The sequence below is a fragment of the Podarcis raffonei genome, chromosome 14, assembly GCF_027172205.1.
Source record: "Podarcis raffonei isolate rPodRaf1 chromosome 14, rPodRaf1.pri, whole genome shotgun sequence".
Classification (NCBI taxonomy): domain Eukaryota; kingdom Metazoa; phylum Chordata; class Lepidosauria; order Squamata; family Lacertidae; genus Podarcis; species Podarcis raffonei.
The window spans coordinates 21,807-44,758 of record NC_070615.1 but is presented as its reverse complement, the minus strand read 5'-3'; the positions used below and the strand labels follow the sequence as shown (position 1 = coordinate 44,758).

The 22,952-nt window shown below is 45.0% G+C and overlaps 1 protein-coding gene and 1 long non-coding RNA gene across 3 annotated transcripts in view; one reads left to right on the top strand and one right to left on the bottom strand.

Moving 5' to 3' along the window:
• The window catches only part of ODF3L1 (outer dense fiber of sperm tails 3 like 1), a 25,165-nt gene extending 5,905 nt beyond the window's left edge, over window positions 1-19,260 (top strand). For both annotated transcript variants that reach the window (XM_053364484.1, XM_053364485.1), the window contains exons 2-5: window positions 6,900-7,069; window positions 14,849-14,959; window positions 15,599-15,712; window positions 18,122-19,260. In XM_053364484.1, the coding sequence (XP_053220459.1) occupies window positions 6,900-7,069; window positions 14,849-14,959; window positions 15,599-15,712; window positions 18,122-18,606 (880 nt within the window). In that variant the 3' untranslated portion in view covers window positions 18,607-19,260. The remainder of the gene's footprint in view (window positions 1-6,899; window positions 7,070-14,848; window positions 14,960-15,598; window positions 15,713-18,121) is intronic.
• Window positions 14,124-22,952, bottom strand: LOC128401436 (uncharacterized). The gene is made up of 2 exons (XR_008327474.1): window positions 22,791-22,952; window positions 14,124-15,832 (listed from the first exon to the last, which is right to left on the bottom strand). It is a non-coding gene; the product is annotated as an uncharacterized LOC128401436 (long non-coding RNA).

Sequence of the window (22,952 nt, the reverse complement as noted above, 5' to 3'; positions counted from 1 at the left end):
GACTAACCTGATCTCGTTTTTTGACAGAATTACAAGCCTGGTAGATGAAGGGAACGCAGTGGATGTAGCCTACCTTGATTTCAGCAAGGCATTTGACAAGGTGCCCCATGATATTCTTGTAAAGAAGCTGGTAAAATGCGGTCTTGACTATGCTACCACTCAGTGGATTTGTAACTGGCTGACTGACCGAACCCAAAGGGTGCTCATCAATGGTTCCTCTTCATCCTGGAGAAGAGTGACTAGTGGGGTGCCACAGGGTTCTGTCTTGGGCCCGGTCTTATTCAACATCTTTATCAACGACTTGGATGATGGACTCAAGGGCATCCTGATCAAATTTGCAGATGACACCAAACTGGGAGGGGTGGCTAACACCCCAGAGGACAGGAACACACTTCAAAACGACCTTGACAGATTAGAGAACTGGGCCAAAACAAACAAGATGAATTTTAACAGGGAGAAATGTAAAGTATTGCACTTGGGCAAAAAAAATGAGAGGCACAAATACAAGATGGGGGACACCTGGCTTGAGAGCACTACATGTGAAAAGGATCTAGGAGTCTTGGTTGACCACAAACTTGACATGAGCCAACAGTGTGACGCGGCAGCTAAAAAAGCCAATGCAATTCTGGGCTGCATCAATAGGAGTATAGCATCTAGATCAAGGGAAGTAATAGTGCCACTGTATTCTGCTCTGGTCAGACCTCACCTGGAGTACTGTGTCCAGTTCTGGGCACCACAGTTCAAGAAGGACATTGACAAACTGGAACGTGTCCAGAGGAGGGCAACCAAAATGGTCAAAGGCCTGGAAACGATGCCTTATGAGGAACGGCTAAGGGAGCTGGGCATGTTTAGCCTGGAGAAGAGGAGGTTAAGGGGTGATATGATAGCCATGTTCAAATATATAAAAGGATGTCACATAGAGGAGGGAGAAAGGTTGTTTTCTGCTGCTCCAGAGAAGCGGACACGGAGCAATGGATCCAAACTACAAGAAAGAAGATTCCACCTAAACATTAGGAAGAACTTCCTGACAGTAAGAGCTGTTCGACAGTGGAATTTGCTGCCAAGGAGTGTGGTGGAGTCTCCTTCTTTGGAGGTCTTTAAGCAGAGGCTTGACAACCATATGTCAGGAGTGCTCTGATGGTGTTTCCTGCTTGGCAGGGGGTTGGACTCGATGGCCCTTGTGGTCTCTTCCAACTCTATGATTCTATGATTCTATGATTCTATGATTCTAACAGCGATGCTGGAGAGGGGCCAAGCAGGGAGAGAGGCAGGTCTCCGGCTGGGGAAGAAAATCAGCGCAATACCAGGGATAGAGGGGGGCCGATGGGGGAAGCAGAGAGGAGGCTCCAGGACTCTTCGCAGGAGACCAGCGAGGAGAGCACAGGTCCTCCACTACCCACACCCACCCTGCGCAGAAGACTTCCGCGCAGGGAAAGTAGGCGGCGACTTGGCGTCAAAGAACTTCTTTGCTGGAAGAGGTTCAAGAAACGCCCACTGACGGATTCTGCTAGCGACTGAACAGCCACGGAGAGAATGGCTGTCCAGACAGAAACGGTTTAACCAGGCAACCTAGCCCAGAGCGGCGGTAACTTACGCACAAGCAACCCCTAAAGCCATTACAGCAATCCGTCAGTCCCTGAAGTTGCTTGTGCGCAGCGACAGGCAGGGGAGCATAATGAGTCAAACCGGAGAAGCCAGCGCCACAGAGCGAGCAGCTGGAGTGCAGAATCTGGTGGAGAGGAACCGAGATTTAGAACAGCATGTGGCTCTGCTGACGGCAAGGCTGGACGAACAGAGGGCTCAGGATACCAAGGTCAGACCCACCCCCATCGCAAGGAAGGTACCGGGGCTGGTGCACAAGTTTGGGGGGAAGCCCCAGGACTACAATGCGTTCCGAATGGAAATAGAGTACGCTTTGGAACTGCAGCATGATGACTTTGCGGATGATGGGGAGAGGGTGGCCTACATTGTGGGGCATCTGGAGGAAGGGGCACGGGAATGGATCAGGCCCCTAATGGCAATGCAAAATGCCGCCTTGAAAGACGTCAGGAAATTTTTTCAGGCAATGAATGCAATGTATTCCAGTGAAGTGGAGCAAAATGTGGTTCGACAGCAATTGATGGGGTGCAAGCAGGGGAGCCAATCTGTTAGAGACTACTGGTCGCGCTTTGCGATGTTAATCCACCGGCTTGGGTGGGATCTGGACGCTGAACCCATTCAGCTGTTGTTTGAGGAGGGGTTGTCCCCAACTGTCAAGGATGAGCTTTCCCGCGCGCCCCGCCCACAGTCGATGGACCAGCTGTCCAAGGCTGTGCTTGCGATTGGCGCAAGACAGGAAGCGCGGGCTCAGGAGAAGAGCGAAGAGAGAGGGGAACGTTACCATGACTACCGCATTCCTGAAATACCGAGGCAGCCTTCCCAGCCGGCTGAGCCAATGGAAATAGATAGCGCGCGCACGCACGAGGTTTCAAACTCCACTGAAGGGCGCAAGAGGGAGGGAAAGGATTGGAAAACCCACAAGAAGTGTTTCCTCTGCCAACGGCCAGGACATTTTGCCAGGGTCTGCCCTCAAAGAAAGGCCTGGCAAGGGATGGTGGGAGCTGCTGGCTGTGAGGGGAAGGGGGAAACGGATCAGGCCCAGAGAAATGGCCAAGCTTGGCTGCCAATCAGTGGCGGCAGCAGCCAAGCCAACAACCAATATAAGTGCCCCAACCAGACCCTCCCAGGGGAGCTATAGCCATAGAAGTGGTGCTAGAACTCCCAAATGGGCACCCAGTCAAGGTGAAGGGGCTGCTGGATTCAGGCAGTTCCTGCAATTTCTTCAGCAAGAGCTTCGCTCTAGAACACCAATTCCACCTGCTGCCTCTGGATTTTCCCTTGCAAGTGACAACCATCGACGGCAGGGAACTTCTGGGAGGGGAGGTGACGCACCAGACCCCGCCAATGAGAATGAGGGTTTCCAGGCACACAGAGACCATTGCCTTTCACGTAGCCACACTGGCAGGACCCCCAATAATACTGGGAATGAGCTGGCTGGCACTGCATGATCCAGTAGTGGCATGGCATCAGCGGTCAGTCACCTTTGGGTCAGCTTACTGCTTGGAACACTGTATGGGGGGGGAGCCCCAAGGATGACAGTGGCCAGGGTGGCTGGAGTGGCTGTGGAGCCAAAAGGGAAGGTACCACCCCAATATGCTGACCTGCAGGAGGTCTTCAGCGAGAAGGAGGCGGATAGACTACCCCCCATAGGCCCTTTGACTGCCAAATCAACTTACTCCCAGGGGCTCAGCTGCCGGTGGGTAAACTGTATGCCATGTCGGACAGGGAGATGCAGGAGTTGCGGGAATTTATTGACAAGAACCTGAAAAGAGGTTTCATAAGAGAATCAAAGGCGGTGGGGGGCAGTCCGGTGTTCTTTGTGGACAAAAAGGATACTAATAAGCCCAGGCTCGTTGTGGACTACCGGGGCGTCAACCTGGTGTCAGAACCCGTGACCTTCCCAATGCCCAGGATTGACGACATTTTAACACAGGTGAGGCAGGGGAAAATTTTTACCAACCTGGACCTCAGGGGAGCATACAATTTGATTAGGATGAGGGAGGGGGACGAATGGAAAACCACCATGTTCACCCCCCTGGGAGCCTTTGAGTACTTAGTTATGCCCTTTGGATTACAGTCGGGCTCCGCCTGCTTTCAAGCTTTCATGCACCACATGTTGGGGTCCCTGCTGTACAAAAACTGCGTAGCCTTCTTGGACGACGTCTTAATCTATTCTGACAATGAGAAGCAACATGTCAGAGACGTCAGGGAAGTGCTAAAGAGACTGCAGAAGCACCAGTTGTGGGTCAAGCTGGAAAAATGCCAATTTCATGCAAGGGAGGTCGAGTTTCTGGGGTACAAGTTGTCAGACAAGGGCGTAGCTATGGACCCCAGCAAGGTGCAGGCGGTACTGGAATGGAAGGCCCCCAAGACCCGGAAGGACGTGCAGAGGTTCCTAGGGTTCAGCAACTTCTACAGGAAGTTCATCAAGAACTTCGCCCATTTAACAGCACCCATCACAGATTGTCTTAGTAGCAAAAAGAAGTTCGTCTGGACGGAAGGGGCCCAGCAATCCTTCGAAAGCCTGAAGGAAGCGTTCGCATCGGAAGAGCAGCTCCTGCACGTGGATCTGGAGAAGCCCATGAGGCTAGAGACCGACGCGTCAGACAGGGCCATAGGAGCCGTACTTTTGCAGCCAGGAACCCAGCAAGACTGGAGGCCGTGCGCCTTTTTCTCGAGGAAGCTGAGCAAGTCGGAGCAGAACTACACAGTGTATGACCGCGAACTGCTAGCTATCTATGCAGCGTTTCGCCAATGGAGACATCTGTTAATAGGGGCGCGGCACAAGATCCAGGTTTGCACGGATCACAAGAACTTGGAGTACTGGAGGACTGCGCGAGTACTCAACCAGAGACAGATTCGATGGGCACAAGAGTTCTCCAAGTTTTCCTTCGAGATCCGGTATGTGCCGGGAGAGGAGAACGTTAGAGCCGATGCTCTCTCCCGGAAGCCGGAGTACATGGAAGGAGAGGGACTGCCGGAAGCCCGACACATGTTCCCCGAGGACAGATGGGTGTGGGGGGGAGTGTTGGTTGGGAAACAAGAACTGGCCGGTCTCACCAGGGACGACGAGTTCGCCCAAACTAAAATCAGGGAACTACGGGAAGGAAGGGAAAACCATGGAGAGTTTGAGGAAAAGGAAGGGGTACTGTACTATAAGGGAGACCTTGAGGGGAAGGGTACTCAAACAACTCCACGACAACCCAACAGCAGGGCACTTTGGTCAGCACAAGACCATGCTGCTTGTCACCAGGCAGGTCTGGTGGCCAAGGGTAAGGGAAGATGTACGGGAGTACGTACGGGGATGCGACCGCTGCCAGAGGGCGAAGGGGGAGAGGGCGGCCCCTGCAGGGTTACTGGAACCCTTACCCACGCCGGGAAGACCCTGGGAGGTGGTGTCCATAGATTTTATGACAGATTTGCCCAAATCAAGGGGGAAGACAGCAGTCATGGTAGTAGTCGATCTACTGACAAAAATGTGCCATTTCATAGCTTGCTCACGTGCGGTGACGGCAGAGGAAACGGCCAGATTGTTTGTGGATCACATCTTCAGGTTGCATGGGGCTCCCTCCAGGGTCATCTCAGATCGCGGGAAACAATTTACTTCAAGGTTCTGGAGGAAGCTCATGAGCTTGCTGCAGGTCGAGGTGGGCTTCTCGATGGCAAGACACCCGGAAACCAATGGGCAAGCGGAACGAGCGAACAGTATACTCCAGCAATACCTACGCTGCTACGTCAGTGAGAGACAGAACGATTGGGTAGAGAAACTAGCGCTGGCTGAATTTGCGTACAATAACGCTGAACACGTGTCCACGGGAATGAGCCCGTTCATGGCCAATTATGGGTGTCACCCCAGGGCCTTCCCAGGGAGGGGGGAGGAAGGGTGGAGCGTACCTGCAGCAGAGCAGTTTGTGGAAGAAATGGAGGCCTTGCACCAGCAACTCCAGATGAATTTGGAGCAGGCCAAGGAAATTTACAAGAGGCAGGCAGACAAGCACCGTCGGGAAGGGGAGACCATACGGGTGGGAGACCGGGTGTGGCTGTCAACCCGAGGGTTACCCTTTAAGGGAGGGTGCAAGAAGTTGCAGCCGAGGCGGCTGGGACCTTTTGAGGTAACACAGCAGGTGAACCCCGTGGCATTCAGGCTCAAGCTGCCTGACAGCATGAAGTTACACCCGGTGTTCCATAGGTCCCTACTCTCTCCGTACAGGGAGGGGCGGGAATTCCCGGGACGGGAGAAGTCACCACACACCCGCAGGTAGAGGAGAGGGAACACCACAACCAAGCCATGGAAATACTCGATTCCAGGTGGCGAGGGCGCAAGGTGGAGTACTTGGTAGCTTGGGAGGGAGAACCCCGGTCAGAAGACACGTGGGTTCCCGCGGAGGCAATCAATGACGGGTATCTAGTGGAAGAGTTCCACAGTCGGTTCTCACACAAACCAAAACCACCAGCGAAATCCTGGGAGGAGCAATTTGGCACCACCGACGATGAGGAGGACTTTGAGGGTTTTCCTGCCTCCGAAGAGGAGGGAGGAGAAGCGTCGGAGAGGGAAGATTCAGACTGGGAGGCCCACCCCGCGGGGAGAGATCAGAGCGGGTGGGAAGCGGGTTTTGAATCCTCTGAGGATGGCGACAGCTCCTTCCGGGGATTCCCTGCATCATCGGCCGAGGACAGGGACAAAGTTGGATCCAAAGGTCGGGCCGGGGGTGGAGGGGGTTCTGGGGGGGGGAGATGGATGTCAGGGAACTGCCATCGGAACTAGGTGAGGCTCCACAGTGATGCTGGAGAGGGGCCAAGCAGGGAGAGAGGCAGGTCTCCGGCTGGGGAAGAAAATCAGCGCAACACCAGGGATAGAGGGGGGCCGATGGGGGAAGCAGAGAGGAGGCTCCAGGACTCTTCGCAGGAGACCAGCGAGGAGAGCACAGGTCCTCCGCTACCCACACCCACCCTGCGCAGAAGACTTCCGCGCAGGGAAAGTAGGCGGCGACTTGGCGTCAAAGAACTTCTTTGCTGGAAGAGGTTCAAGAAACGCCCACTGACGGATTCTGCTAGCGACTGAACAGCCACGGAGAGAATGGCTGTCCAGACAGAAACGGTTTAACCAGGCAACCTAGCCCAGAGCGGCGGTAACTTACGCACAAGCAACCCCTAAAGCCATTACACATACTTAGTGGAAATTGAATACTGTTTGGGGTGGGGTAGAACGGAGTAGCTGGAACCCTGAGCTGCAACACTCCATGGTGCAACATTTTATTGCAGGTTGGACTTGAATTCATTCATTTACTTTCATTCCCCAGAGCACTGGTGACACATACGACTCCCCACTGCAGTGGGCACACTCCAATGCTGACTTCCAGAGCCAAAGGTGCAGCTCAGCCTGTTAGTTGTCTTTCTGGTATCTCTAAGCATCCAGCCAGAGTGCCGGCCTTCAAGAAGCAGTATGCATCCATCAGTGCCAAGTATAAAGGTGAGCTGTGGGAATAGATGGGGCAAGAGAGAGAAGGAGATCAGGAATACAGAGGTACCCATATCTTTGCCAATCTGGATGTGTTCAACAGCATTGTTGAAAGACCCTCTGGCATCTGGTTAGCCCCTGTGAGAACAGGATGCTGAACTCGGTGGCTGGCTGGCTTGATCCATCAGGGTTCCTTTTTTGTTCTTGTGGAAACCAAAGAAGGAAACTGATCTACATTTCTCTTTTTTTTTATAAGATATTTATTAAGATTTTTTATAATATCACAATAAAATAAAATAAAAAACAGAATAACAAAAATACAGAATAACAAAACTTTTTTTAAAAAAAGAAAAACACACATACATTTTCAATTACTTATTTTCTTTTAACTTGTTTCCCGGACCTCCTCATACCTCCCTTTTTTGTATTCCACCCCAAATTGTTAGTTCAGCAAATCCTTACCATTATATTATTACCTATTTTTAATCCTTCTATTTTTTTTTCCATATCTCTTAAAGCACTACAGCTGGAAACCACTTAATTTCAATCCAACATCATTCTAACACTCATTAATTTTACAATATTTCTGTAGATAATCTTTAAATTTCTTCCAATCTTCTTCCACCGACTCTTCTCCCTGGTCTCGGATTCTGCCAGTCATTTCTGCCAATCCCATATAGTCCATCACCTTCATCTGCCATTCTTCCAAAGTGGGTAGTTCTTGTGTCTTCCAATACTTTGCAATAAGTATTCTTGCTGCTGTTGTCACATACATAAAAAACGTTCTGTCCTTCTTTGGCACCAATTGGCCGACAATGCCCAGAAGGAAGGCCTCTGGTTTCTTCAGAAAAGTATATTTAAATACCTTTTTCATTTCGTTATAGATCATTTCCCAGAAAGCCTTAATTCTTGGGCACGTCCACCAAAGGTGAAAGAATGTACCTTCAGTTTCTTTACATTTCCAACATTTATTGTCGGGCAAATGATATATTTTTGCAAGCTTGACTGGGGTCATGTACCACCTATATATCAGTTTCATAATATTCTCTCTTAAGGCATTGCATGCCGTGAATTTCATACCTGTGGTCCACAACTGTTCCCAGTCAGCAAACATAATGTTATGTCCAACATCTTGTGCCCATTTAATCATAGCAGATTTCACCGTTTCATCCTGAGTATTCCATTTCAACAGCAAGTTATACATCTTTGACAAAATCTTAGTTTTAGGTTCTAACAGTTCTGTTTCTAATTTTGATTTTTCCACCTGGAAGCCGATTTTCTTGTCCAAATTATATGCCTCCATTATCTGATAATAATGTAGCCAATCTCGCACTTTGTTTTTTAGTTTCTCAAAGCTCTGCAGTTTTAGTCTATCTCCCTCCTCTTCCAAAATTTCCCAATATTTTGGCCATTTGGCCTCCATATTGAGCTTTTTCTGAGCCTTCGCTTCCATTGGTGACAACCACCTTGGGGTTTTATTTTCCAGTAAATCTTTGTATCTTATCCAAACATTGAACAATGCTTTCCTGACAATATGGTTTTTAAATGCTTTATGTGCTTTAACCTTGTCGTACCACAAATATGCATGCCAACCAAAAACGTTGTTAAAACCTTCTAAGTCCAAAATGTCTGTGTTCTCAAGAAGCAGCCAGTCTTTCAGCCAGCAGAATGCTGCTGATTCATAGTAAAGTTTAAAGTCTGGCAGGGCAAATCCGCCTCTTTCCTTTGCATCAGTTAATATCTTAAATTTTATTCTGGGCTTCTTGCCCTGCCAGACAAATCTAGAAATATCTTTCTGCCACTTCTTGAAACAATCCATTTTGTCCACAATCTGCAATGTTTGAAACAAAAACAACATTCTAGGCAATACATTCATCTTTATAGCTGCAATTCGACCCAACAAGGAAAGCTTCAGGTTTGACCAAATTTCTAAATCTTTTTTCACATCCGTCCAACATTTTTCATAATTATCTTTAAATAAGTTCCCATTTTTTGCTGTCATATTAATCCCCAAGTATTTTTTTTATTAAATATTTATTGGTATTTTCAACAAACATATAACAATCAAAAACAAAAAATAAACAAAATAAAAACAACACAAAAATACATAAAATTCAAGACTTAACAAAAAAAAAGAAAAAACACATAAAGTTTCAGATACTTATTTTCCTTAACCTTATTTCTCAGACCTCCTCACACCTCCCCTTCTTGTATTCCAATTTAAATTGTCAATTCAGCAAGTCCTTAACTTATTTCTTCACTTTAGCTTGAGCATTTGTTCTAACATACTATTATTTTACTTTACTTCTTTTTTCCATTCCCTCAATTTATTTTTACCAGCCTTATTTTCATTTAATTTTAAAAAAACCAATTTTACCTTATCAAATTTACACATCAATACTTATACCTCATTAATTATTCTTAAACCTTTTTCCTAAAGTCGACCAAAATTTCCCTTCCACGATTTTCCCAATTTCCATACAGCTAACAAAATATAAAAAACAAGGCAGATTATACTTATGTACCCTTTGGATTCCCAACCTCCACCCACCCTTTTCCCGGTTCCAGTCCCCAACCAATATCCATCAGTCTTTATGTTATTTAGCCTGGAGATCTCACGTCCGAACCTGGAGATCTCACGTCCAATATATTAATCCCCAAGTATTTCACTTTCTTGACCACAGTTAAACCTGTCTCATTCTGAAACCTCTCTCTTTCAATCGGTGTTAAATTTTTCTCTAAAACCTTAGTTTTTGACTTGTTCAGTTTAAATCCTGCCACTTGACCGAATTCTTGAATTAGTTCTAAAACCCTTTTAGTACTAGATTCTGGCTCCTGTAACGTCAGTACTAAATCATCTGCAAATGCTCTCAATTTGTACTGTTTGGCTCCGACCTGTATACCTTTAACCAACCGGTCCCTTCTAATCATGTTCAGCAAAACCTCCAGGACCGATATAAAAAGCAATGGAGAGATTGGGCACCCCTGTCGTGTCCCTTTTTCTATCTTAAATTCTTCCGTCACCACATTGTTTACAATTAATTTAGCCTTTTGTTCAGAATATATTGCACCTATACCATTTTCAAAGCCTTGGCCTACCCCCATCCCCTGTAGGTTCTTCTTCATAAAGCTCCAAGAGATGTTGTCAAAAGCTTTCTCCGCGTCCACAAATATCAAAACTGCTTTAGTATTTATATTCACTTCTAACTTTTCCAATATATCAATTATATTCCTCAAATTATCAGACAAATGTCTTCCCGGGAGAAAACCCGCTTGGTCTTTATGAATCTCTTCCATCAATACTTTTTTCAGTCTCTTGGCCAGAATGTCAGCAAAAATTTTGTAATCCACATTAAGTAACGATATAGGACGGTAGTTCTTAAGCTGAGTCTTTTCAGTCTCTGTTTTCGGTATAAGTGTAATATACGCCTCTTTCCACGACTCTGGTGCCCTTTTCCCTTCCAAAATTTCATTGCAGACTTCCTTCAAAGGTTGTAATAGCCACTCTTTCAAAGATCTATAATATCTAGAAGTCAGCCCATCTGGTCCTGGAGATTTGCCCAAATGCATATTTTGGATGGCACCTTCTACTTCCTGTTCAGATATTTTATAGTTCAACATTAATTTACTTTCTTGAGAAATTTTCTGTAATCCATTTATTTTCAAAAATTGGTCTATATCCATTTCTTTCTCAGGCCCTTGTGGATATAATTGTTTAAAGTACTTCTGGAAGCAGTTTCTAATCTCGGTTGGGTTATGTATGTTCTTTCCTTCCACTTCTAAATTTGTAATAGTATTTAATTTTTGTCTTTTTTTCATTTGCCAAGCCAGCAGTTTCCCACATTTGTTGGCTGATTCAAATGTCTTTTGTCTCATTTGTTTAATTTTCCATTCTATTTCCTGATTCATCATTTCCATATATTGTACTTGGTATAATTTTATTTCTCTCAAAATCTCCTGCGACTTTGGTTTTGCCCTCAATTTCTTCTCACATTCTTTTATTTTCTCCAGAATTTTGTCTTTCTTCTCATTTTGACTTCTCTTCTTTATTGCATTCTGTTGTATCAGAAACCCTCTCATAACAGCTTTGCTTGCGTCCCAGATTACTCTTTTTTCTACATTGGTGTTCATGTTTATTTCAAAATAGTCTCTCAAAGTTTTTTGGGCCTTTTTATATACTTCTTCGTCTCCAAATAAGGTGTCATTCATCCTCCATCTGAAGGAGCCGGATGATATTTGCTTCATCTCCATCCTTAAAGCATTATGGTCGGAGCAAGTTTTTGGGCAGATTTCCACTTTCCTTATCTTTGGTGCCATTCCTCTAGTTACTCATATTTGGTCAATTCTAGTCCATGTCATCTTGGCTTCAGAAAAGAAGGTTCCCTCTCTTCTCAAGGGATTCTTCGTTCTCCAAATGTCCACTAAATCCATATTGTCTGTCATCTCAAAAAAAGTTTTAGGTAGTCTCCCATCCTTGGTGACTACCTGCCTTTGTGCCTTGTCCATGTTTGTAGATACTACTCCATTCATGTCCCCCATCAAAATCATGTTATAATCCAAATAGTCCAATAAAATCTCATGCAACTTTTTAAAGAATTCAGACTTCCCCTCATTCGGTGCATAAATTCCTACGATCAAAAATTTCTCTCCTTGAACTTGAATTTCAATTGCCAAAAATCTTCCTTGTTCATCTTTAAAAATTAATTTCGGTAATAGTCTCTCCTTTGCATATATCACAACTCCTCTTTTTTTAACTTTATCCAATGAAATAAACTCCTGTCCCAATCTCTTGTTAATGAGTATTTTCCTGTGTAGCCTTGTTACATGGGTTTCTTGTAGGCAAATCAAGTCCAATTGTTCCTTTTTTAATAGATGGAAAACACTTTTTCTCTTCTGAGGGGAGTTAAGACCATTACAATTCCAACTTAAAAGTTGCAGAGCCATGGTGGGGTTACTTTACTTTACCTCCAACTGCTCCGAGTGTCTGTTCTTGTTCTGTCGGTGGTGTCTCTTTCTCTGGGCCGTGTAATCCAAAAGATAGGTTTGCTATGTCTAGTATTCCTTTTTCCAATGCTCTTGGCTCTTTTCCGACTTCCGCTTCTTTCTGTAAGTCTTCTCCGTGGTCTTTCAAAAACCTGTCTTTGTCATTGACTGATCTTATTTTTATCTTCCTTCCTTTATATTTAAAGGATAGTCCTTGGGGAAATTCCCACCTAAAAAGAACTCTATTACTTCTCAGCAGGGCAACTAGGTCACTGTAGTTAAGCCTTAAATCCAAAAGATGTTTTGGGATATCCTTGAATATCTCCACTCTTGAGTCATTTGATAGTGCAAATTCAAAATTTTGTCTCTCTCCTCCTTTGATCGGAAAGTAATCAAACAGTCTCTCACCTTATTCCTCCTTTGTCCTCTTCCAAGTCTAAATGCACTCACTATCTTAAATTCTTCCTTGCCCAAGTCCTGTTGCCAAAAATCTGTAAATTCCTGTGTAAGAAAGTCAGCCAAATTATCTTTCTCACGTTCTGGTACCGCCCTAATTCTTAAATTCTTCTGTTTATCTTTCAATTCAATCATAGACAATGTCAAACCGTGGTCCTCCAATTGCTTATATACTGGTGGTATCTTCTCTTGGGTGGCAGTTGCTATGTCTTTTGCTTCTTCAGCAATCTTTCTGGTCGAAGCAGATTCCTGCAGTAATTTTTCAATAGATTGTGTATTAGTAGTAACCTTCTGTCCCAAATTATTAATGCTTGTAGTATTCAGATCAATTTTAACTGATGCTTCAGATACTTGTTTATTTGTCTCAGCTACTTGCTTGGCTAAATTTTCCAAAGATTCATTAATTTTTCCAAGTGCTTGTGCTAAAACATCTTCAGATGACATAACTTTTGGTTTAACCTGTGGGGGAGCAACCCCTGGTACTCCAGCTGCACCAGATATTGAGGCCCTTCGCTGTTGTGCAGTGTCTGTTCGGTATTGCCTGCCAGACCTAGTAGCCTTTTCTTGCACCGGCTCTAGTTTTGCTTTTCCATCTGCCATAACACTCTCATGAGAATCCAAGGTCGGTCCCATGGTTTGAAAGGTTGTTTTGAAAAAGAATTTTCCAACCCAGTTGTTGTTGTAACAATGTCAACCTCCTCTAGGGGGACACAGTAGCCAGAACTTGCAACTTTTAAAATACAAATATAGTCCTAATAAGTCCCCCAATTCACTTAAAAAGAAAATAACAGTTTCAGTCGACTTAAAAAGTTACTTTAAAACCAGAAGTCCAGAAACACTGTATCTCTTTTGCAGAGCTAGCTGTCAAAAGTCCTCTGCTTACCGATAGGCTTTCCACTGAGCAGCTTTCCTTATCTGGGGGCAGTCCGTTCCCAGGTTTAAGGCAGCGGATTTTAGCTTCCCTTTCCTCTTATTTTGCAGGTAATTAAGCCACAAACTTTCCCCCCTCCACTCCTGCAATTTGGAGGGGAGACCACCTTCTTGATGTTAGGATTGGAGCCTTTTTTAAAACGTCTTTCCAGGCTTCCGCTTTACAGTCTCTTTGCTTTGATCTATTTACAAGAAAAGAAGGCAGACTTCCTGTTTATACCTTCCCGCTTCGGTCTCAAATTAGCTTATTTTAGTCCTTTTAAATCCAATTTTTAGTCCTACTCATGAGTAGTTACTTTGAAATCCAATTGTCCCAGGAAAAAGTCAGCGCTCTCCGATCACGGCTGTGCGGCTTCGCTCCGCGGAAGAAGCAGTCGACTCTCAGCACCGCGCTGCTCCCGTCCCGCTCCGGAGCCCTTAACAGGGTTCCTTTGCAGATTGGGGGTGCGCAAATGGTGCCCGCCGAGTCCCCACGTTCACAGGCTTCCCCTGCCTGTGATTTTTGAAGGGTCCCCGCTTCGCCGCAGCGGCAAGACCCGATCCCACGGAGCTAATTCCTCCGGAATTCAGAGGAAATCCGCCATTAATCGATGGCGCTGACCCGGAAGTCCTGATCTACATTTCTCAGTCACCATCAGAACTTTCTTCCAAGAGTACTGCTAGCATGTGAGACAGTGCATATTTCCTTGTTAATAAATAATAATAAATAATAAATTTTATTTATATCCCGCCCTCCCCAGCCGAAGCTGGGCTCAGGGCAGCTAACAACAATAAAATAATACAACATTCTAAAATAATTCATTATAAAATTAATTCAAATCAAATTGATGGAAACCATTGGGCTAGAGTTCTGTGAAGATTGCCAAAGGAGGGAGTCAGAATAATAATAATAATTTTTCCCCTTTTGTTTTCCTTTTCCTGTGGCTGGTATGTCACCACTGCTGTTGTCCTACCAGGGTAACGCTTGTTTAAAGGGGATGAAGGAAGGGGGTTGGGAGATTACAGGCAGAGCATAGGTAGTTGAGTAAAATGGGAAATCTTCTCTGGCTTGAATTATAGTCCGAGCCACAGAAGAATTCAGGTGCCTTGTAATGCTCACTTCCTATTGCAATGCAAATATCCTGGCCCAAGGCTAGCGAGATTTTACCAGAGGGAGAAGAAAAGTATGTTGTGGGACTTCCATCAGCCCCAGCCAGTCTGGTTCAATGGTCAGAGATGATGGGAGTTGCAGTGCAGCAACACCTGGAGAGCTGTAGCTCCACAACCCAATATATTATTCAATATATTATTCAACACAATATATTATTCCATTTTGTCCTTTTACTATTACCCAGTGTGGCAGCTCATAATCTGCAAATGCTAATGGTTCCGGGTTGTCTTCCCATTATTTTATCCCCCTCCCCCCTTGTGGTTCTCTTGCAGGGCCAGGACCTGGGAAGTATGGTAGGCAGCCTCTCACTGGCATTAAGGACCATGACTTCACCAAGTATGCTGAGCCAGCCTACACAATGCGTGTGAAATCCAGTGAAAGATGTAAGATGCTGACAAGTTGGGTTCTGTGTTATTTGGGTTTTCCCAACAGCATTAACTGACCCACAGGGTGAAGCTGGCTAAACAACTGTTAAATCTGCTGGCAAAACATTTGAACAGAGATTGACAACCTGTGTTTTTGGGACTCTCTAATTATCGGGGCCACAGTTGATGGGACCTAGGTGATCCATGATCAAGAGCTGGGTGGCTTTCCAAAGTTTCCATTCCAACTGGATCAATGACACTGCATGTAGGTGGCTAATGTAGTTGCTTCTTGACTACAACTCCCATCAGCCCCAGTCAGCATGGTCAAGAATGATAGGAGTTGTAGTCCAGCAAGGGCTGGAGGGTCTTATACTGCTGATTTAGGGCGCTTCATAGTAAAATTATGGCTGCACCAAAATCAGGGTTCTCAGTTGTACAGCTGCGGACCTTAGTGGGAAGAGGATGATCTACACTTAAGCCATGTTGAAGGATAACAGGAATGGAGGTGCAGGGGGGCGGAGCTTAACATATTCACTGCTATCTAGCTAGTGGGTGCCTTTAATTGATATTGGACAGGAAGTCAGTCATTGCAACCAAGCTAAATAGCTCAGAATCCACACCATGCCTCATGCAGACAATTCTTCTTTCCTTTGCAAGTGATCTCGATCACGGAGAGTCCTGGGCCCTGCTACTATGTGGACCCAAGCATTTCCCGTCTAGGGATATGGAGACCAGTTTCATTCCGCATGGTGCAAGAGAGAAAGCGGCCATGTAAGTTGAAAGATGAGAGATACTATGATGGTCAAGATGGGGCTGGAGTGGCATCTGTGCAACTTTGTGATGAAAATGTTTCTTTCTCACCTTGTGCAAAGAAGGCTTGTTGGTCAATCCCTGAACATGCAAGAGAGGGAAAGAAAAAGAATGAGTGTGAGTGAATGAGCAGGTGTGTTATGCATGAAAATGGATGTGTGGGAGCATTATGTGTGGAACTGTGGTCTTAAACCACTGAGTCTCTTGGGCTTGCCAAGCAGAAGGTTGGTGGTTCGAATCCCTGAGACAGGGTGAGCTCCCCTTGCTCTGTTCCAGCTTCTGCCAATCTAGCAGCTTGAAAGCATACCTGTGCAAGTGGATAAATAGGTACTGCTCCAGCGGGAAGGTAAACGGCGTTTCCATGCACTCTAGCTTCTATCACAGTGTCCCGTTGCACCAGAATGCTGGCCACATGACCCAGAAAGCTGTCTGCTCCTTCAGCCTGAAGCGAGATGAGCGCCACACCGCATAGACGCCTTTGACGGGACTTACAGTAACTGTCCAGAGGTCCTTTACCTTACATTTACCTTTTACCTGCATGCATGTGGATTTGTGTATGAATGACAGAGAGCAGGGGTAGACTTTGGTAATATGGTTTTCTAAGTGAGGACAAAATTTGGCACTTCCCCCAATATATTTTATTTCCACAGTAATTCCTTTTGGTACAGTTGCTTTTTAATGGGGTTTATCAGTAGGTACCCACATGAATATAAGTATTTTTATTATTATTATTATTATTATTATTATTATTATTATTACTACTACTACTACTACTATTATTATTATTGCTACTACCAATATTATTACTATAATTATTATTTTATGCCCCCTTGGCTCAGCACCCTGAGCAGGGGAACAGCCTGCACTGCCCTAGATCTGGCACTACAGAGAGAAGCATATGAAAAAGAGACAGGTGGCCTCACCCTCTTTTTTTATCAGCCACACTCACTGTTTGTCCCAGCCCCACTGGTTTGCAGGCCCTGGAAGGTTGACTGCATGGGAGTGTTGTCCCTAGGCTGTAAAAGTTTATTCACTCTTTGATAAAAAAAATATTTCTGAGTAGGGGGTGTCAAGAACCAGACAGAAAAACCAGCTATGTACAGAGACCTTACCTAAGTGGGCTGTTTGATGTGGGAGATTGTCTGGGCTGATATCAAAGTGTAGTTTAAAAGGGTCTGTGACGCCCATCCATCCCTCCATTCATTCCGTGTTAGTGTGTGATCCCTATTGCTTTCCAGCTATTGGCCTTGACCGAGTGGGGCTGCTCTGGATAAAGGGGCATTCAAGGAACTGGGGGAAATATAGTTTTCCTGATTGGTGTTCCACCAAGTCAACTGGGTTGAAAAACACTTTTTACCATTAGGGTGTCTAAGTGTCCTACTTTACAGAGGGCAGTCCTCTAGGCAAAGGGTTCTTCCATGTGCTTTATATATTAATAGTAACACCTTGAACCTGGCCTGGTAGCAAATCAGCAGCCAATGCAGATCTTTGAGCACAGGTGTTATATGCTCACAAGGTCTCACTCCTGCCAGCAATCATGTTGCAGCATTCTGGTCAATCACGCTGGAAGTCTCATCTTCCTGATGCCAAGGGACCATAAGATGTTGAGCATGTGGCTGATGAACGGACAGACAGGAGAGCCACCAAAAACAGAATAAGGGAAAACAAGAGGGTTATGTTGCTTTAGAGTCATAATCTAGGAAGTAGTCTGGAGGGTACCTATGGAATTAACACTTAATGACAGTGAATTGCAAGGGAAGATGTCATGGAAGAGATTAATAGCAGTGCACTCTTAACTCCACAGGTGATGCACTTAGTTGGAAAGGCTGCTAGGAGAGGAGATTGGAGGACAATGCCATGATTTTAAAAAGTAGGGGGGGGGGGGTTTCAGTCAAGGCAAGGAGGATAGTGCCTCTTCCTCCAACATCCTCAAAGTCACAACAGTTTACAAATGATTCAGCTTAAGAACAAATAGAATTCTCAAATTTAGAGAGTGAAAGAGAGAATATGCAAGGCTTGTCATCTACAAGGAGTAGCAGAGTATTGTAGCAAATACATGGGGAATGCTTTTCCCTTTCATTTGAGAAACATCAATGGCAGATTAGGATCTACTAATAGATCAATAAGTGGGGGTTTTTTTACTCCTAACATTAGCAAGTAAAACAGCAACTTAAAAAACAAACAAACCCTGCATGGCAGATTGCTCCTTCTCTTTTAGCCTCAATGTTTCTCACCTGTCAGATTTTACGTCCATCATTCCTGCCTCCTCCTGTGCTCTTGTAGAATATGATGTACCCACAGGTTTATCCACATGCTCGACAGTGGGGAGCACCAAGTGAGGGGTGTCACCTATCTGCTCTTGGCTTGCAGTTATATCTTGTACGCCTGCCCCAAATGAGTATTACGTGGAGAAGATACACCCACTTGAAGAGTCGAATGCACCAGCGTACACTATGGGCCTTCGAACGCACTACTGGGTGAGCAGCCCAAACCCAGCACCCAACCAATACACCCTTCCACAGACACTGGGTCCAAAGCTGCCTGTCAAACCTGCAGCTCCCTGCCTCTCAATGGCATCCAGTGCCTCTGTGTGGGGCTATGCTAAAGACCTGGTGAGAGGGCCTGGCCCGGCAATGTATACCATACCTGAACCAGATGTTTACCTGTGCCACCAGCCATCCTACAGCATCTCCCAAAGGTTTGCTTCCTCCAGCAAGAACTATACACCAGGACCCCCTGACTACAATGCGGAGCTGGTCACCGCCGACAAACCCAGAGCCCCACGGTTCAGTCTTGGGATTCGTCACTCTGAGTATTCTCATGGCACACCTCCAGTTTGTTTACTCAAAGAGTGAGGGTGGACTCACAGGCCACAGAGGTGACTTGCCCCTTTGGGTAGACCCACCTCCAAATAATTCCATTGTGACACAGTGTCAGGAAGCAGGTGTAAATAGCTTGTTTCAGAGGGAGAGATTCTGATGAACTTTGAACACGTTTGGGCTATGCCAGGGTCAGGTAATTGGGGAGGGGGACTAGATAGCTCTTAGGAAAGTCCTCCTTTGTGAGACAGGGGGTCTGCCTTGGTTCTTGGCAAAATCCTTTCTCTATTCTTCCCCTTCCAGTGTGCATTACTAGTGTTTTATTTTTATTTCTAAGGAACTGGCTAGCATAGGGTGAAGTGTTTCTCACTCCACCACTTAATTCGCTTTCTGTTGCAGAAGATTATTGGGAAGAAGGCTAAGATGCTCTTTTTGCTCATATAAGAAACAGTTTTATAATTTTATAAGTATTACCTTTTTTTTTACAAAGCTCCATAAATATTTATTTTTCTTGCTACTATTCTATTTACACTGAGAATGAAATGCAAAATGAGAGAGCTGTTTTTAATATTGTGTTTTACCAGTGTATATTGAAGAGCCTTCCAAAGAGTGAATTTATAGGGCAATCTATGTAACTTGCTTACATGTTACTTGCTTTGCGGAAGTAAATAAATAAATAAATCCAATTTAGATCGCAGTTTTGGATTTTGTCAGCTTGGGATGACTAATGTACCTTCTAACATGCCTATCATCAAACCACATTCATTATGCTCTCAATTGAAAAATGTAGGCTACATTGATTATGTTCATGAGCTCTGTGCATCCTTTCCCCCTCCATAGCCAGGTGATTCAATGTATGAAAGGGAGAGTGAGACTGGGCTGCTTAGGTATCGTTTTCTATCCTAACCTCTTATTTGCTGAATGCAGCACCATTTCTGTTCTGCTACAGTTTGTCTCCTGCCAGCAAATATGTTATTTGTCTTGTTGTCTGCTGGTGGTGAAATTATGGCACTTCACACCAGTCTCGAGGTTGAGGGTGCCTCCTGCCCACAACACATACACAGAATTTCCACTAAGAGAAATGCTGGTTCTTAGCTCTTTCCTCCTAATCTAGATGAGCACCACAAGCCAAAAACCACTTTCTTGGGAAGAAGACTCACTGAACTCACTCACTTCACAATAAGAATGCGTAAGAACCAGGCTCTAAACTGCCTTTTTTCAATGTATTATTTATCCTGTAATAGGAATGTTTTCCCACTATTCTATTCTCCTATAAACCAGATGGGAACTAAGCTGACCTCCTTTCTCTCATTTGTTTGCTGCTCTTGCTCCATGTATCATTTTTACAGCACTTCCAGCCAACTTTATCCAACCTCTTTGCAAGTGCATGAGTGAAATATTATTATTAATATTAATAATTCAATTTTTATATAATCTTTTAGCAAAAGATTTCAGGGTGGTGTACAACATTAGGAACACATTACAAAACATCAATGATAAAACATAATAAAAACATAGTAAGAAGCATACTGACAAACAGTCTAATAGTAAAGGTAAAGGGACCCCAGACCATTAGGTCCAGTCTTGACCGACTCTGGGGTTGCAGAGCTAATCTTGCTTTATTGGCCGAGGGAGCCGGCGTTTGTCCGCAGACATGTGGACCAGCATGAGTAAGCCGCTTCTGGCGAACCAGAGCAGTGCACGGAAACGCCGTTTACCTTCCCGCCTATTTATCTACTTGCACTTTGACGTGCTTTCGAACTGCTAGGTTGGCAGGAGCAGGGACCGAGCAACGGGAGCTCACCCCATCGTGGGGATTCGTGGGGACCTTCTGATTGGCAAGTCCTAGGCTCTGTGGTTTAACCCACAGCGCGTCCTTAAAACATAGTTTTATAAAATTAAAACATAGTAAGAAGCATACTGACAAACAGTCTAATAGTAAAGAACCATAACAGTCCTTTCTTGCACTTTCACAGGCCATAGATTATTTACTAGCCATAAACTCTGGTAAACCGGAATGTTTTTATCTGATGTCTAAAGACATGCAATGATGTCTACACCACTTTGTTCGCTACCCAGGAGCGGAGCCACACTTTAAATCAAACATGGGGCCAAGGAAATGAACTCAAGTCCAGCATCCAGGAGGGACTCAATGTTTATTGTAACTATTGCAATAGGGCAGAGATCAACTTAACGTGGTTGTCCTCTGCCATGAGGAGAATTAGAACAAGGCTTATACAGGCAGCACACAAAGAGCCATAAAAAACATCTAAACAAACATCCTTCTACATACAACAGGAAAGGTTACAGGTCATGAGAAGTAAAGCACACATGGCTCCTTATTGGTATCCTCACCCCCACAATAACCTTGCAGTGGCCTACATGTGCCCAGGCCTTTGGCCTCAAATGTCCCACTTCTGTCACCATTGCCCTGGCAACCAGGTCTTCATCAGTATTGTTTACATTCCAGTCCCTATTTCACTTCCCTTCATTCCTGAGCCATCTCAAAAAGTTTCAAGGAGATACTTGGATTTACACTTTGATGCTAATGAGAACCAGTTCTTTTTTCTATAAAAATAGGAGCATGTACTTACCACGAAGTTGTTACAGTAAGTGCCACATTTTTAACTACAAAAAAAGAGTTACAGGTACTGCGTATCCTTGAGTAACCCCTGAAAAAAAAGAACTGAGAACAACATCCTTAATGACCATTTGTACCATTCTCAGGGTAGATAGGGTTTCTTGTTTATGGCCTAGAGAGCATAAGGTTGTAAAATGCAGGCCACATGAACCTCACACAGAAAACAAATATTTCCCTTTCTGCATTCTATCCAAGAGGTGAAATGCAGTTAACAGTGAAACAATGAAGAACTACACACACACACACACACACACACACACACACACCCCTTGGGTCTCTAATTCTTATATTAGCACCAGGTGAGCTTCTCTGGGGAAAGCATTCCATATCAGGGACCCACCATAGAAAAGGTCCATTCTCTTGTTGCCACCCTCAAAGTCTTTCTGGGAGGAGTGGCATAGAGAAGGGCCTCAGAGACTAGAACGGTGCAGGTCTGGATCAGTTTGTATGGGGAGAAGTGGCCCTTAAGGGTCCTGAGCCGTGTAAGGCTCAACATTAGCACTTTGAATTGGGCCTGGAAACTAATCGGTAGTCAGTGTAACTGTGCCAGGATTGGTGTTATATGCTCAAACCATCTTGTTCTGGTGAGCAATCTGGCCATTGCACCAGCTGAAGTTTCCAAACCATCTTCAAAGACAGAATTATGTATAACATGTTGCAGTAAATCAACCTAGAGGGTACCAGAGTATAGGCCACAGAAGTGAGGCTACCCCTGTGCAGATAGGGGCGTAGCTGGGCCACAAACTGAAGCTGGCAGAAGGCTCTCTGTGCTACTGAGGCCACCTGGGCCTCTTGGGACTGGGAATGATTTTCAGTGTTGGCAATTTTGATCTAGATGGACTAATGGTTCTGATATAAGGCAGCTTCCTATATTCTGAGAAATGACAATGGATTCCAAAGCTGTGGCATGAGCTGCTGTCGTAGAATCCTAGTTCTGTAATTTGAATGACTGCTAAAAATACCAGAAAATTAAAGTTTGGTTCAATTGTTGGTCTTACCCTTTCCCCATACTTAATATAGGCTGTTCACTTTTTAAAAAATAATGCTTTTACAGCTCTGTATGCCAACCTAGCAGTTTGAAAGCACGTCAAAGTGCAAGTAGATAAATAGGTACCACTCCGGCGGGAAGGTAAACGGCGTTTCCGTGAGCTGCTCTGGTTCGCCAGAAACGGCTTAGTCATGCTGGCCACATGACCCGGAAGTTGTACGCCAGCTCCATCAGCCAATAAAGTGAGATGAGCGCCGCAACCCCAGAGTCGGCCACGACTGGACCTAATGGTCAGGGGTCCCTTTACCTTTATGTTTATCTTTTTAACCATTAATTCATCAAACACCTTTTTTAAATGTGTGCATGCGTAAAACTTCTAAAGTCTGGAAAAGGAAAGCTTTCCATATGTAAGACAGCTTCCAAATTAGCCTCTGTTCTTAAAATGCATTTTTCTTTAGTCTTTGGTAAAATTTAGCATGGTAGGTCATTAGCAGCATCAAGGTAAAGCCTATTGGCCATGACCACCTGGCAGATTATTTTGGGACCTAAAAAGGAGCTATCTTAAGAAAGGTAATAAATTATACATTGTACCGGGAAGAGACGATGACCGCGTTGGGGCTGGGGCAAGAGGTTTTTGAAAAGAGCCCCCGGGACAAGGAGGAGATCGAAGCAAGCCCAGCGCCTGTGCCCCGAGCTCGGTGGGTGGGCAGTCCCTTCTTCGAGCTCCGGATGTGAGGGAATAGTAGAAGAAGG